This window comes from Rhinolophus sinicus, chromosome 16 (assembly GCF_057876585.1).
Source record: "Rhinolophus sinicus isolate RSI-liver-muscle chromosome 16, RSI-T2T, whole genome shotgun sequence".
Classification (NCBI taxonomy): Eukaryota; Metazoa; Chordata; class Mammalia; order Chiroptera; family Rhinolophidae; genus Rhinolophus; species Rhinolophus sinicus.
In genome coordinates, this window is record NC_142516.1 from 11,159,706 (window position 1) to 11,173,980 (window position 14,275).

The window sequence follows — 14,275 nt, forward strand, 5'->3', positions numbered from 1 at the left end:
CAGGGTGGATGCCATATGAGTGCATCCCAAAGGAGATGTGGAAAGACGTCCTACTGGCCCTTCCCTACCAGACTTATGTTTCCCCCAGTTGGGTCATAGGTTGAGATGTGAAGAGCAGTTTTTCTCCCTAGGAATATTCCTTTTTGGTTTTGTGCTCATAAAATTAATTCTGCTTCATGATTGAAATCCAAATAATGTAGATGTGAAAACAAAGGATAAAGTCAAAGCACTTGACCCTTCCCTCAGTTATTTTTATCCTTTTAAAATCGTTTTTATTCATAAAATTTTATGTTTGCATAAACGGGATTTATTTTATGTTTATTTTATAGCCTTCTGTTTCTATAATAATTTATTATAATGATATTTGCATTCCTATTTCTATGCATAGTATTATATAGAATACATACAATATCAATATTTTGATCTGCTTTAAAGTTTTAGTCAATCTCTTATTGAATTGACACAGAGATTCACTGTGAAACTTTACTAAAGATTGTACTGTGCCTTGTCCAAAAGCATCAATTTTTTTATTAGGTTCTGATGTAGAAAACAATGCAATAGTTAGACATTTCACCCGTCACAAAGTGATAACTTCCGTCCCCCAATCTATTGCCCCTCTGATATTTATATATTTATTACAATTCCTTTGACTCTATTCTCTATGCTATACTCCATATCCAGTGACTATATGTATATTAAATTAAGTTGACTTACAATATTATTTAGCTTCAGCTTTAGGGGTACAGTGCAGTGGTCAAGCATCTAAACCATCCGTGACGTGGTCTCCCTGCTGGGTATGTACTAATTAGTTTTATGTTTATAAAGTTGGGCAAACATATGGCACTTTGCATAGGGCAGATGCAAAAAGAGATGAAAAGATGGGAGTAAAAACTTGATGCCCATAATAACAATAATGTGGATTGGATTCAAGACAAGTGCTGTCTTACGGGCTATGTCAAGACACATGTCAACTCAAATGAGGACTTTTAGATGAGTGACATCATATAACAAAATCGTTTAATATCCTGTCAGGAACTCGAGTGTCCCTTTGTGGATATACAGATACTCTGAAATCACCCAGTGCTTTATAACAAATTTATATTTTTGGGGGGCATCATGTGTGAAACAATTGTTAGTTAAAATAGTAAAATATGTTTTTGAGTGTCATTAGCAAAATTACAAGTCCCACTGAAATCCCACAGGACTTAATGGGGACAGAAGTCACCAATGGATGTGGAATGTAACTCTTTCAAAGCAGGGCTTCATTTTCATTGAACTATGTAGTCTCGGGTGATGATACAAAGCATGATATGTAGTATCTGATATATCTATGTTACTTATGAAAGAGAAAAGAAAGTCAGAGAAGAACTTCTGGTATCAGAGATTGAAAAAAAGGAATTTACTGCAGCCAGAATCAATCTGAAAATATCAACATGAACCACAGACTTCTCTATTGCTAAAATAATTTCAGCATTCTCTTGCTTCACTCTCCCCACTCCCAGAATTCCTGTGAGGTGTTATAAATGTGCTTCCCACACCCTCCATGATGTAATTCCTTACACCAGTGTCTTCAAAGCACAGTTCATAGATCTGAGCACCAGCATCACGTGGGAGTATCATTCATGCAAAGTTTGCGGTCCCGTCCCAGGACGACTGAATAGGAATCCATGGTGGTAGACTCCAGGAATCTCTGTTTTCACAAGTTCTCTGAATATTCTTGTGCACAGTAAGCTTTTAGAAACTTTGCTTCATTCTTCACCAGGCAAGACAGATGTCCATGAAGGAAAGTCAGTACTGAAACTGGAGTGGCATTTGTAGGAAAGCAATTACGTGTTCAGAGAGTATCCCCTGTATTTTGGTTGTATTTACAAAGGAGGCCAGCATGAAGCATGTTTTCATAATGATTGTGTATGGGGGCTGAGACATATCAACCACACGGTGTCGGCAAAGGTGGGGAGAGGGGACCCCTGGTCAGTCTCGGTCTCCTCCAGGACCTTCATCTTCAGAGCTGTTTTGACATTTTATACCATGGGCAGAGAGTCATACATTTCCTGTTACTTAAGTGACAAGTAGTTTGGATTCTTTGATTTCAATAGATACAGGAAGATGAAAAGAAAGCCCATTAAAGTCTGCATAAGCGAGTGTACTGAAATAATGTAGCTATTTCTTCAGATTCTGAGGTGTGTTAAAGCCTGAGATTACAGTCCCAAAGTGTAAGAGTTTCCTAAATCTCCTGAAACAAGAGATAACCCGATGAAGAACAACCTCCCCTATAAAGCTTTTGCTGACAGCCGTGCAGCGTTAAATATTAATAAATCCTCCATGATGATACTACCATTTATTATAATTATGTCATTGTCGCCAAACCTCAGTTTCCTCAACTGAGAAATACAGATAACAACAGTATATGCTTCATAGGATTATTATGAGGATTAAAAGAGATGATGCAGGTAAAGCTCCTCATATAGTGCCTAATACACAGCAATCATGCAGAAGCCTGGTGACTATTAGGAGTCGTATATTGAAGCACTTTTTACTACTCGTACGTACTAATCAGTTCACATGTCTCTAAACTCCTAGAATGTCCCCTTCTGTAGCATGGATGTCGAGTCTTTACCCAGCTGTGTCTGACCAGCACTAGGCACACTGATGTCTGACAGAGATTAGGTGACTTGTTAAGTGGCTATTCAACAACAGAGTCTATAATATAAGGAGTCTCGCTGTTTTTCTGGTAAAATTCCAACTTTTTTACCTTAGTGACAAAAATTAGAATCTATGTATCCTTGAGTTCCCTCCTGATTTCATTTATAGCTTCTTCCTCAAAAAAGTGTCTTGGAATCTAAGATAATAATCAATACAACACTTGCAGTGTTTTTTGTTTTTCCTTCAAAGGCTAAATGCTTCTAATTCTTTAGTATGTCTTCTCATCCATGTTTAATGTGACAAAATAAGATCATTTTCTACTCGTTAAATTCACATGTCAGAGTTAAAATTTGTTATATATATAATATATACCCTTTACTTATATATAATTTATGAACATATATACAATATGTATAATATATAGAAAAATATATATATATATATATATATATATATATATACATATAAAATCCAGAGCTAAAATATAAATGCTCAAGCTCCTGGTTCTGTAATGTTATGATTCCTCTCCCCTGAGAGCAGTCTGTCTATTGTTACATTTTTTTCATTGTTTTGTTTTGTTTTTTCAGTTTCAGCTGTACAAAACAATGTAACAGTTAGACATTTACACCCGTCACAAAGTGATAACGCCCATCCCCCATTTACTACCCCTCTGACATCGTATATCATTATTACAATTCTATTGACTATTCCCTATGCTGTACTCCACGTACCATAACTAATATAAATATATATAGTTATGTATATATGTGTGTGTGTATTTATTTATTTATATATTTATTTATTTATTTATTTATAAAAAATTGTGACCTTTGACATTGAGAAGGATACAAACTGCTCAATTGAAGTGTCAATGCTTAGTAGCTCCCAGAAGTATTTGTAAACTATATATAGCAAACTTTGTCCTGATCCAGAGAGGTGCTTCTTTGGGGAAGGTCATGAGTCAGTCCTGGCATGACTGAGGGGAAATAAATCACATATTTCCAAAGCGATTTCCAGAAGGTCTATATACAACATGCAAATGTTGTATGCAAATCAACATGGCACCTACAAGTTGGCTTTTGGCTCTCCACAACCAGGGAAAGCCAATCTAGCACATTAGGTAGTGATAAAAACAATTCCCAGTAGGCAGGAGTCTTGACATTTCTTGAGAAAAGTCCACTCAGAGGAATGTCACCGACCCATGACTAAAAATATGAATGACAGTGCTGCCTTTTTTGAGGATGGACCAGACAGGGCCAGGCAGGTGGTCAGGGATCCATACGACAGAACTGCAGTGCAAAGAAACTGAGCCAGGTACTCATGGGTGTGTAGGCCAACCAAGGCAGGCTTTGTCTAGACCAACAAGAAAGGGTCCTGCCCTATTCGGTTTTGTTCTGGCTCCCGGTTGAGATTGAGCCTGCAAAGTGACCTCAGGCCTGAGGCTTCATTGGACAGGGTGGGAATGGGGGCAATCTTTGTCCTTCCACAATGGAAGCGGGGATTCTCAAAGGCAGCCTCATGAGCTGTAGGTCAGGGCCCACTCTGAATGAACATTAAACAGGTAGGAGTAAGCCAGTCCTCTCATCTGCCTGTTTGTATCTGCCCACCTACCAACTCACTCATCCATTGCTCCACGGTCGTCTGGTTCTAGTTTAAGCCAGTGAAGATGTGTCGCTGTACCTAGGACAACTGCTTTTCTTTGAATGGGGTTATTATCTACATGCCAGTCTCCCATAGTCACCATAACTCAGGTGTCTCTGTGCAAATTCTGTTGCACAATCTCCCAGGATGCATAGGTAAGGAAAACTAGTATTTGATTTTCTTGGTCATTTAATGCTAAGCCTAAATTAGCATTTCATTTATTTCAAAGCAAAAATATATTAGATGTCTTATAGTTTTTCAGTTTGCACACAAGAAGAAATTGAGGGTTTGGGAAGTTAATTGCCTGAGGCTACACACTCTGGCAGATATCACCTGCAATTGGGATCTAGCTTTCACAAATACTCCTAACAGCTATGTGGTGCTGAGTCTCAGAAGTATTTGTGATCCTGTTTATCCTTAACTAAGTACAGCCTGAAGAAAGAGAACTATGTGTCCCTTGTCCTTCACTGGATCACAAAGAATTAGATTACTCGGGCTCATGATCCTACCTGGGGTCACTAAGATGAGAAGAGATGATTTTCAGGAAGACAGATAATGAAAATATTGAATGAGAAAGTCACAAAATTCAGTGGGGGCAACGAAAGTCTCCACTATAGATGCTTTCTTTGTGTTTCTCTTTCTGTGTCTGGATTGAGCCTGTGTTTTCACTGAAACTCACACATCAGTCAGAAAGCTTCAGAGACGATTGGTCAGAGAATGAACTGCTAATGGTTACAATAGTCTGTAAGAGTGATCAGTGTCCCTAAACCCAGAACAAGCATTGAGTCTATAAGTAGAGCAGCTGAACTCACAGCAGTGGGTAATTTTCTGAAGCAATAAAGGGCACTATAGATTTTCTACTCCTGATCCACCACCATCACCAACAGCAGAAACTATGAGAAGAGCACTAAATGTCAGGAGAGAAAGGAAAGGAGATAGTTTACAAATTCCCGATTCTGCACTTTTCTGTGCCAATATCTCTCAACAATTTATAAACACTAATAAATTCCCAGTGTCACCCCATTTGCCCCTCCCCCTGGCCCCTGGAAACCTCCATTCTATTCTCTGCTTCTATGAATTTGACTATTTTGTATTCCACATATCAGTGAGATCATGCTGTCTTTTTGAGTCTGACTCATTTCATTTAGCAGAATGTACAAAGTTTCAGTTCTGCCAGTTGAATTTCTTGACATCTAAAGTACAATGTGATGGCTGCAGTTAACAGTGCTGTACTGTGTACTCATATTTGCTAAGGGGGTGGGTCTTATTTGGAGTCTTCTCACCACACCACACACACAAAGAAAAATAAAATGGTAACTGTGGTGGTGATGGATATATTATTAATTAGCTTGATTGTGATCAACTCACCACGCATACATATCAAAAGATCAAGTTGTACACTTTAAATATATACAGTGTTTATATGTCAATTTTACCCCATACACTTTTTTTTTAAAAAGAATTAATCATTTTCAAGGAAAAAAGGAGACATAAATTCTGCTAGCTATGTAGTTTCTTAATCTAATAGACAAGAGCAATAATCAATAATATCACATCAGAATTCATTATTTATAGTAAACAATTGCAAGGAGAAGAGACAATGACTGTAACAGAATATAATTTATACTTATAAAATATTACTGAGCACTTCTACCATGCTGGGATCAAAAATAAAAAGGCTGGCGTCTGGTGACAAACGTGTCTGTTATAAAGATGAGCGAACGTCATGACACAAGGCTGTTACTCTGTTGATGAGTTTCTCCAGGGCCCCCTTCATGTCTCTGTTCCTCAGGCTATAAATGAAAGGGTTCAGCATTGGAGTGACCACTGTGTACATCACAGAAGCAATTATGTTGTTGTCACTGGAGGTGTTGGATGAGGGGAAAAGATAGAGCCAAATAATTGTCCCATAGTACAGAGACACCACAGTGAGGTGGGAACCACAGGTGGAAAAGGCTTTGCAGAAGCCCTTGGTAGATGGAAACTTCAGGATGGTGGCCCCAATGTGGCCATAAGAGATCAAGATGCATATTAATGGGAGAGTGATGCCGGCCAAACCTAATATGAAAATGAGCAGCTCGTTGAGGGAGGTGTCAGAGCAGGACAACTTGAGCAGGGCACCAACGTCACAGAAGAAATGGGGGATGGAGTTGTCATCACAAAAGGACAGTTGGGTCAGGAGAAGGGTGTGGGACAGGGCACTGGCACAGGAGAGGAGCCAGGACCCGCTTACTAGTAAGGTACACAGTCCCTCTCTCATGATGGTCATGTAATGGAGGGGATGACAGATGGCAACGTACCGATCATATGCCATTGAGGTGAGAAGAAAATTGTCCAAAGCAGCAAAAATTATGAAAAAATACATCTGTGTTACACACCCTGCATAGGGGATGGATTGGTCCTGAGTCAGCATGTTCACGAGCATCTTAGGGACGGTGACAGATGAGAAACAGATGTCAGAGAAGGCCAAGTGGCTGAGGAAGAAGTACATAGGCGTGTGCAGGCGAGCGTCCAGCCTGATGAGCAGGATGAGGAGCAGGTTCCCCAGCACCGTGGTCAGGTATATGCCCAGGAACAGGGCGAAGAACACGCCCTGCTGCTCGGGCCTGATGGGGAGCCCCCGCAGGAGGAAGTGGGACACGCTGCTCTGGTTCTCAGGCCTCATGCTGCCCCGTGTCTGCTGGGGATGGAAGGACAGTGAAAAAAGCACAATCAACAACCGTTGAACCTAGGAGATGTCCTATCTGAGGTGACATTGCTTTTGTTCAATTAATAATGCAAAGGTCTCTAGTGAAGAACTCAGTGTGATGTGTCAGCAGAGCTCAGGCAAACACAACTGAGTTAGTAAATGTTTCCTTGGCCCGAGGCTTGATGCCTTTGATGAGAGTATGGGACTGTTCTAGGGATTACAGGCAGGACACCACCGAGCAGCCAGGAGCCTTATTCCTCATCTCCCCAAGGCTTGGGGTTAAAGTGTGAGAGTCATTGGCCAGTGGTGATTGCAGTGTCCCTTTCCTTAGGAGCTAGTAATGAGAGGTGACTTCAGCAAGAGCACAGGGAGGTGATGAGCTCCGGTGTGTACACACACACACACACACACACACACACACACACACACACACACCTGTTGCCGCGACTCGATGTCTAGTTCTGCTCTGAATTCTATGCTGAAGTCATCTAGTCTCAGGGAGTGTGGACTGGGTTCTCAGCTTCTCTGTAGACACCCAGAAGCAGATTCATCTTATATGGTCTGTGGTCCTAAACCTCTCACCGACAGCAGAGAAAAGCCGAGAGCCTGGAGCTTACTCTTCTCATTTCACCACCTTCAGAAATGGAGATGTGAAGTCTCCACTCTATCCCTAGGGCAAGGACCCAAGGGGACAGGGCTCTAGGTCAGAGAAATATATTAAACATGTGGTAATTGCTCAGTGTACTTCCAGCTCCCTCCAAGACACATGCCCTAGGGCAGTGATCCCTCAACTTTAGAATTCAGAAGAGTCACCTGGGGACCTTGTTAAAGATGCAGATCGCAGGTCTACCACTACAGATGCTCCTTCATGAGACCTGGGACCAGGTATCTCCAAGGCAGATGGTTCTGAGGGCTCACTCTGAGGAAACACCATCGTTTTGAAGAATGTCAGGGAGGATGCCCTTGAGTGCATCCCAAAGGCGATGCTGAAAGATGTCGACTGGCTCTTCCCGATCAGATTTCTGTTTCCCCCAGTTGGGTCATAGCTTGGGATGTGAAGGGCGATTTTTCTCCCCAGTGGGTATTCCTTTTTGGTTTTGTGCTCATAAAATTAATTATGTTTCGTGATGGAAATCCAAATAATGTAGACATGAAAACAAAGGATAATGTCAAAGGATTTCACCCTTCCATTAGCTGTTTTTATTCTTCTAAGATGGATTTTTATTCAGATAATTTTATATTTACATAAATGGGATTGAATTTATATAGTGTTTACAGCCTTCTGTTTCTATATTAATTTATTATAATAATATTTGCATTCCTATTTCTATGCATAGCAATATATAGAATATATACAATATCAATATTTTGATCTGCTTTAAAGTTTGAGCCAATCTCTTGTTGAATGACACCGAGATTCACTGTGAAACTTTGTTAAAGATTGTACTATGCCTTGATCCTTCTGTCAGTTATCTGGTCGAGGTAACTTCAATATCTCCAAAAGCATCAATTTTTTTTATTAGTTTCAAGTGTACAAAATAATGCAATAGTTATACATTTCACCCCTCAAAAAGTGTTAACCTCCCTCCCCCAATTTATTGCCCCCCGACATTGTATATATCTATTAAAATTCCATTGACTCTATTCTCTATGCTATACTCCATATCCAGTGACTATATGTATATTAAATTAAGCTGACTTACAATATTTATCAGCTTCAGCTTCAGGGGTACAGTGCAGTCGTAAAGCATCTAAACCATCCATGACGTGGTCTCCCTAATAAGACAAGTGCCCATCTGACACCTTACAAAATCTTACAACATGATTGATTATATTCCCCAAACTGTCTTTCATTTCCCCTTGGCAATATTGTAGTTACCATTTATGCTGTGTAATCCCTTCCCTTTCTCCCTTACCCCCAGCCCCCTCCCTTCTCGCAACTATTACTTTTCCCTCTATATCTCTGACTATCCTGTTTACCTCAAAAGCATCAATTGTAATGGACTCCATTGTCTTAGTATCTGCATGCCAGTGTCTTCCTCCTTTAAAAAGACATGAACCCAATTTTGAGAAACCACATGAAGAGTAGAAGTCCAAGTGGAAATATGTGGAAAGCGAGGCCACAAAGCCAGATTGTTTTCATTAACTCATAGCCTAAGTCAAAACCTATGGAATGAAGTAAATGAGTAATAAAGGAAATTTGGTATAGTAATATTTGACAGCTACAGCAAATAGCAAACTCCTTCAAATGTTTTTATTTCAGTCTTCACACCCGAAAGAGATAGACTTAGGACACTATCACAGCCTGAAATGTCACTCTACCTGCTGGTTATGTATTAGTTAGTTTTATGTTTATAAAGTTGGGCAAACATATTGCACTTACCATGGGGCAGATGCAAAAAAAAAGAGATGAAAAGATGGGAGTAAAAACTTGATGACCATAATAACAATAATATGGATTGGATTAAAGACAAATGCTATCTTACGGGCTATGTCAAGACACATGGCAAGTCAAATGAGGACTTTTAGACAAGAGTGACATCATATAACAAAATCATTTAATGTACTGTCGACACTCAACTGTCCCTATGTGGATGTACAGATACTCTCATATCAGCCAGTGCTTTATACCAAATTTACATTTTATTTTGCATCATGTGTGAAACAATTGTTAGTTAAAATATGTTTTTGAGTGACATTAGCAAAATTACAAGTTGCACTGAAATCCTTCAAGACTTAATGGAAAAAATAAGCCACCAATGGACATAGGATGTAATTCATTCAGAGCTTTGGCTTTATTTTCATTGAACTAAATAGTGTCAGCTGATGATACAAAGCATGATATGTAGTAGCTGATATATCAATGTTATTTATGAAAGAGAAAAGAAAGTCAGGGAAGAACCACTGGTATCAGAGATTGAAAAAAAAGGAATTTACTGCAGTCAGAATTAATCTGGAAATATCATCATGAATCACAGACTTCTCTATTGCTAAAATAATTTCAGCATTCTCTTGCTTCACTTCCCCACTCGCAGAATTCATGTAAGGTGTTATAAATGTGCTTCCTACGACCTCCATGATGTAATTCTTTACACCAGTGTCTTCAAAGCACAGTTCACAGATCTGAGCACCAGCACCACGTGGGAGCATCGTTCGTGCCAAGTTCGGGGTCCCGTCCCAGAACTACTGAATCGGAGTCCATGGTGGTAGACTCCAGGAATCTGTGTTTTCACAAGTTCTTTGAAAACTCTTGTGCACAATAAAGTTTCAGAAGCTTTGCTTCATTCTTCACCAGGCAAGACAGATGTCCATGAAGGATAGTCAGCGCTGAAACTGGAGTGGCATTTGTAGGAAAGCAACTACGTGTTCAGAGAGTATCCACTGTACTTTGGTTGTATTTACAAAGGAGGCCAGCATGAAGCATGCTTTCATAATGATTGTGTATGGGGGCTGAGACATATCAACCACACGGTGTTGGGAAAGGTGGGGGGAGGGGACCCCTGGCCACTCTTGGTCTCCTCCAGGACCTTCATCTTCAGAGTTGTTTTGACAATTTATACCATGGGAAGAGAGTCATCCATTTCCTGTTACTTAAGTGACAAGTAGTTTGGATTCTTTGATTTCAATAGATACAAGAAGATGAAAAGAAAGCTCATTTAGTCTGCATAAGCGAGTGTACTGAAATAATGTAGCTAATTCTTTAGATTCTGAGGTGTGTTAAAACATGAGATTATAATCCCAAAGCATTAGAGTTTTCCTAAATCTCCTGAAACAAGAGATAACCTGATGAAGAACCATTTCCCTGTAAAACTTTGCTAACATCTAGGCAGCGTTAAATATTAATAAATCACCCTTGGTGCTACTACCATTTATTATAATTATGTCATTGTCTACAAGCCTCAGTTTCCTCAACAACTGAGTTGTATCAAATACAGATAACAATAATATATACCTCATAGGATTATTATGAGTATTAAAATAGATGATACAGGTACAGATTTTAATATAGTGCCTAATACACAGCAATCATGCAGAAGCCTGGTGATTATTAGGAGTAGTATATTGAAGCACTTTTTACTACTCGTACGTACTTTTCAGTTCACCTGTCTCTAAACTACTAGAATGTTCCCTCCTGTAACATGGATGTCAAGTCTTTGTCCAGCTCTGTCTGACCAGGGCTAGGCACACTCTTGTCTGACAGAGGTTAGGTAACTTGTTAAGTGGCTATTCAACAACAGAATCTATAATATAAGGAAAGTCTCACTATTTTTCTGGTATAATTCCAACTTTTTTACCTTAATGACAAAAATTAAGATTTATGTATGCTTTAGTGCCCTCTTTATTTAATTTATAGCTTCTTCCTCAAAAAAACTCTTGGATTCTAAGATAATAATCAATACAACACTTCCAGGGTTTTTTTCTTTTTCCTTCAAAAGCTAAGTGACTCTAATTCTTTAGTATATCTTCTCATCCATGTTTTATTCGTGACAAAATAAGATCATTTTTTATTAGTAAAATTCAGGTCAGGTTGAAATTTTATACATATATATGTGTGTGTGTGTGATATATATGTGTGTGTGTGTGTGTGTATATACACATATAGAATTTATGAACATATATATAATATGTACAATGTATAGAAAAAATATATGTATGTATAAAATCCAGAGCTAAAATATGAATATTGAAGTTCCAGGTTCTGTAATTTATGATTCCTCTTTTCTGAGAAAGGTCTGTCTATTGTTACATTTTTTTCATTGTGTTTTGTTTTGTTTTGTTACTTTCAGCTATACAAAATAATGTAATAGTTAGGCATTTATATCCCTTACAAAGTGATAACCCCCGTCCTCCAATCTACTACCCCTAGGACAGTGTACATCATTATTACAATTCTATTGACTATTCCCTACCCTGACCCCACATCCCTAACAACACACACTCACACACTCACACACACACACACACACACATACACACGCACACACATATGAAGAATTAATGTTTTCTTTAACTTTGTTATGGATACGAAATGGTCAAATGAAGTGTCAATACTTAGTAGCTTCCGGAAGTATTTGTAAACTATATAACAAATTTGTCCTGACCCAGAGAGATGCTTCACTGGGGAAGGTCATGAGCCAGCCCTGGCATGGCTGAGGGAAATACCCCAAGTAAAGTACTTCCAAAATATTTTCGGAAGTTCTATATATGAATGAAAATCAACATAGCACCTACCTGTTGGCTTTCAGCTGTCCACAACCAGGGAAAGCCAATCTAGCACGTTAGGTGATGTAAAACACTTCCCAGTAGGCAGGTGGGCTTGACATTTCTTGAGAAAACTGCACTCAGAGCAATGTCACCAACCCATGGCTAAAAATGTGAATGACAGCGCTGCCTTTTTCGAGGATGGACCAGACAGGGCCAGGCAGGTGCTCAGGGATCCATACACCAGAACTGCAGCGCAGAGAAACTGAGCCAGGTACTCATGGGTGTGTAGGCCAACCAAGGCAGGCTTTGTCTAGACCAGCAAGAAAGGGCCCTGCCCTATTCGATTTAGTTCTGGCTCCAGGTTGAGGTTGAGTCTGCAGACAAAGTGACTCCAGGCCTGAAGCTTCATCGAGCAGAGTGGGAGTGGGGGCAATCTTTGTCCTTCCACAACGAAAGCGGGGATTCTCAAAGGCAGCCTCATGAGCTGTAGGTCAGGGCCCACTCTGAATGAACATTAAACAAGTAGGAGTAAGCCACTCCTCTCATCTGCCTGTTTGTATCTGCCCACCTACCAACTCACTCATCCATTGCTCCATGGTCATCTGGTTCTAGTTTAAGCCCGTGAAGATGTGTCGCTGTACCTAGGACAGCTGCTTTTCTTTGAATGGGGTTATTATCTACATGCCAGTCTCCCATAGTCACCATAACTCAGGTGTCTCTGTGCAAGTTCTGCTTCACAATTTACCCGGGTTGCATAGGTAAGGAAAACTAGTATTTGATTTTCTTGGTCAGTTGTAATGCTAAGACAAATTTGGCATTTCATTTATTTCAAAGCAAAAATATATTAGATGTCTTATAGTTTTTTAATTTACATGGAAGAAGAAATTGAGGTTCAGGGAAGTTAAGTAATTGCCTGAGGCCACACACTTTGGCAGATACAGCTGGCATTGGGATCTAGCTTTCACAAATACTCCTAACACCTTCAGGGTGCCAAGTCTCCAGTATTGGTAATTCTTTGCTCCTTAACTAAGTACAGTCTAAAGAACGAACTATGTGGTCCTTCACTGGATGATGAAGTTAGATTACTCAGGCTCATGATACTACCTGGGGTCACTAAGATGAGAAGAAATAATTTCAGTAAGACAGATAATGAAAAGAATGAATGAGAAAGTCACAATATTCAGTAGGGGCAACGAAAGTCTCCACTATGGATGCTTTCTTTGTATTCTCTTTCTGTATCTGGACTGAGCCTGTGTCTTGACTGAAACTCAAACATAGTCAGAAAGCTTCAGAGACGATTAGTCAGAGAATGAACTGCTAATGAAGGTTATGACTGTCTGTAAGAGTGATCAGTGTCTGTAAAACCCCAAAGATGCTTTGAGTCTATTAGAGCAGCTGAACTCACAACAGTGGGTTATTTTCTGGAGCAATAAAGGATACTATAGAGTTTCCTCTCCTGATCCACCACCATCACCACAGGCAGAAACTATGAGAAGAGCACTAAATGGGAGGTGAGAAAAGGAAAGGAGATAGCGCACAAATTTCTAATTCTGCAACCTTTTTATGGCAATATCTTCTAACAATTTATAAAAACTAATAAATTCCCAGTGTCACCCCATTTGTCCTAACCCCCGGCCCCTGGCTACTACCATTCTATCTCTGCTACTACCAAGTCAGTATTGTGGATTCCACATGAAAGTGAGATCATGCAGTACTTTTCTTTTTTAATCTGATTTATTTCACTTAGCCGATTGTGCAAACTTTTAGTTCTGCCAGATAAATAAGTTCTTGAGATCTAAAGTACAGCACGATGGCTGCAGTTAACAGTATTGTACTGTGTACTTGATATTGGCTAAGAGGGTGTGTCTTAATTGAAGTCTTCTCACCATATACACACGCAAATAAAATAAAATGGTAACTATGTGGATGTGATGGATATATATATATATGTGTGTATATATATATATATATATATATATATATATATATATATATACATACATATATATATATAATTTTTTTAACTGTTAAAAGTCTCATTTTTTTTGATGGCTGTATTATTAATTAGCTTAATTGTGGTGATCATTTCACCACGTA

The 14,275-nt window shown here is 39.3% G+C and overlaps 1 protein-coding gene across 1 annotated transcript; it reads right to left on the reverse strand.

Moving 5' to 3' along the window:
* Positions 1 to 5,989: 5,989 nt before the first annotated feature.
* LOC109439687 (olfactory receptor 1J4-like) lies at positions 5,990 to 6,949 on the reverse strand. The gene has a single exon (XM_074331540.2). The coding sequence runs from the start codon at positions 6,947 to 6,949 to the stop codon at positions 5,990 to 5,992; it is 960 nt and encodes a 319-aa protein (XP_074187641.2).
* Positions 6,950 to 14,275: the final 7,326 nt, after the last annotated feature.

What these genes read in the sequence shown, in the direction of transcription:
- LOC109439687 (XM_074331540.2), bottom strand. Translation starts at nt 6,949, where the DNA reads ATGAGGCCTGAGAACCAGAGCAGCGTGTCCCACTTCCTCCTGCGGGGG.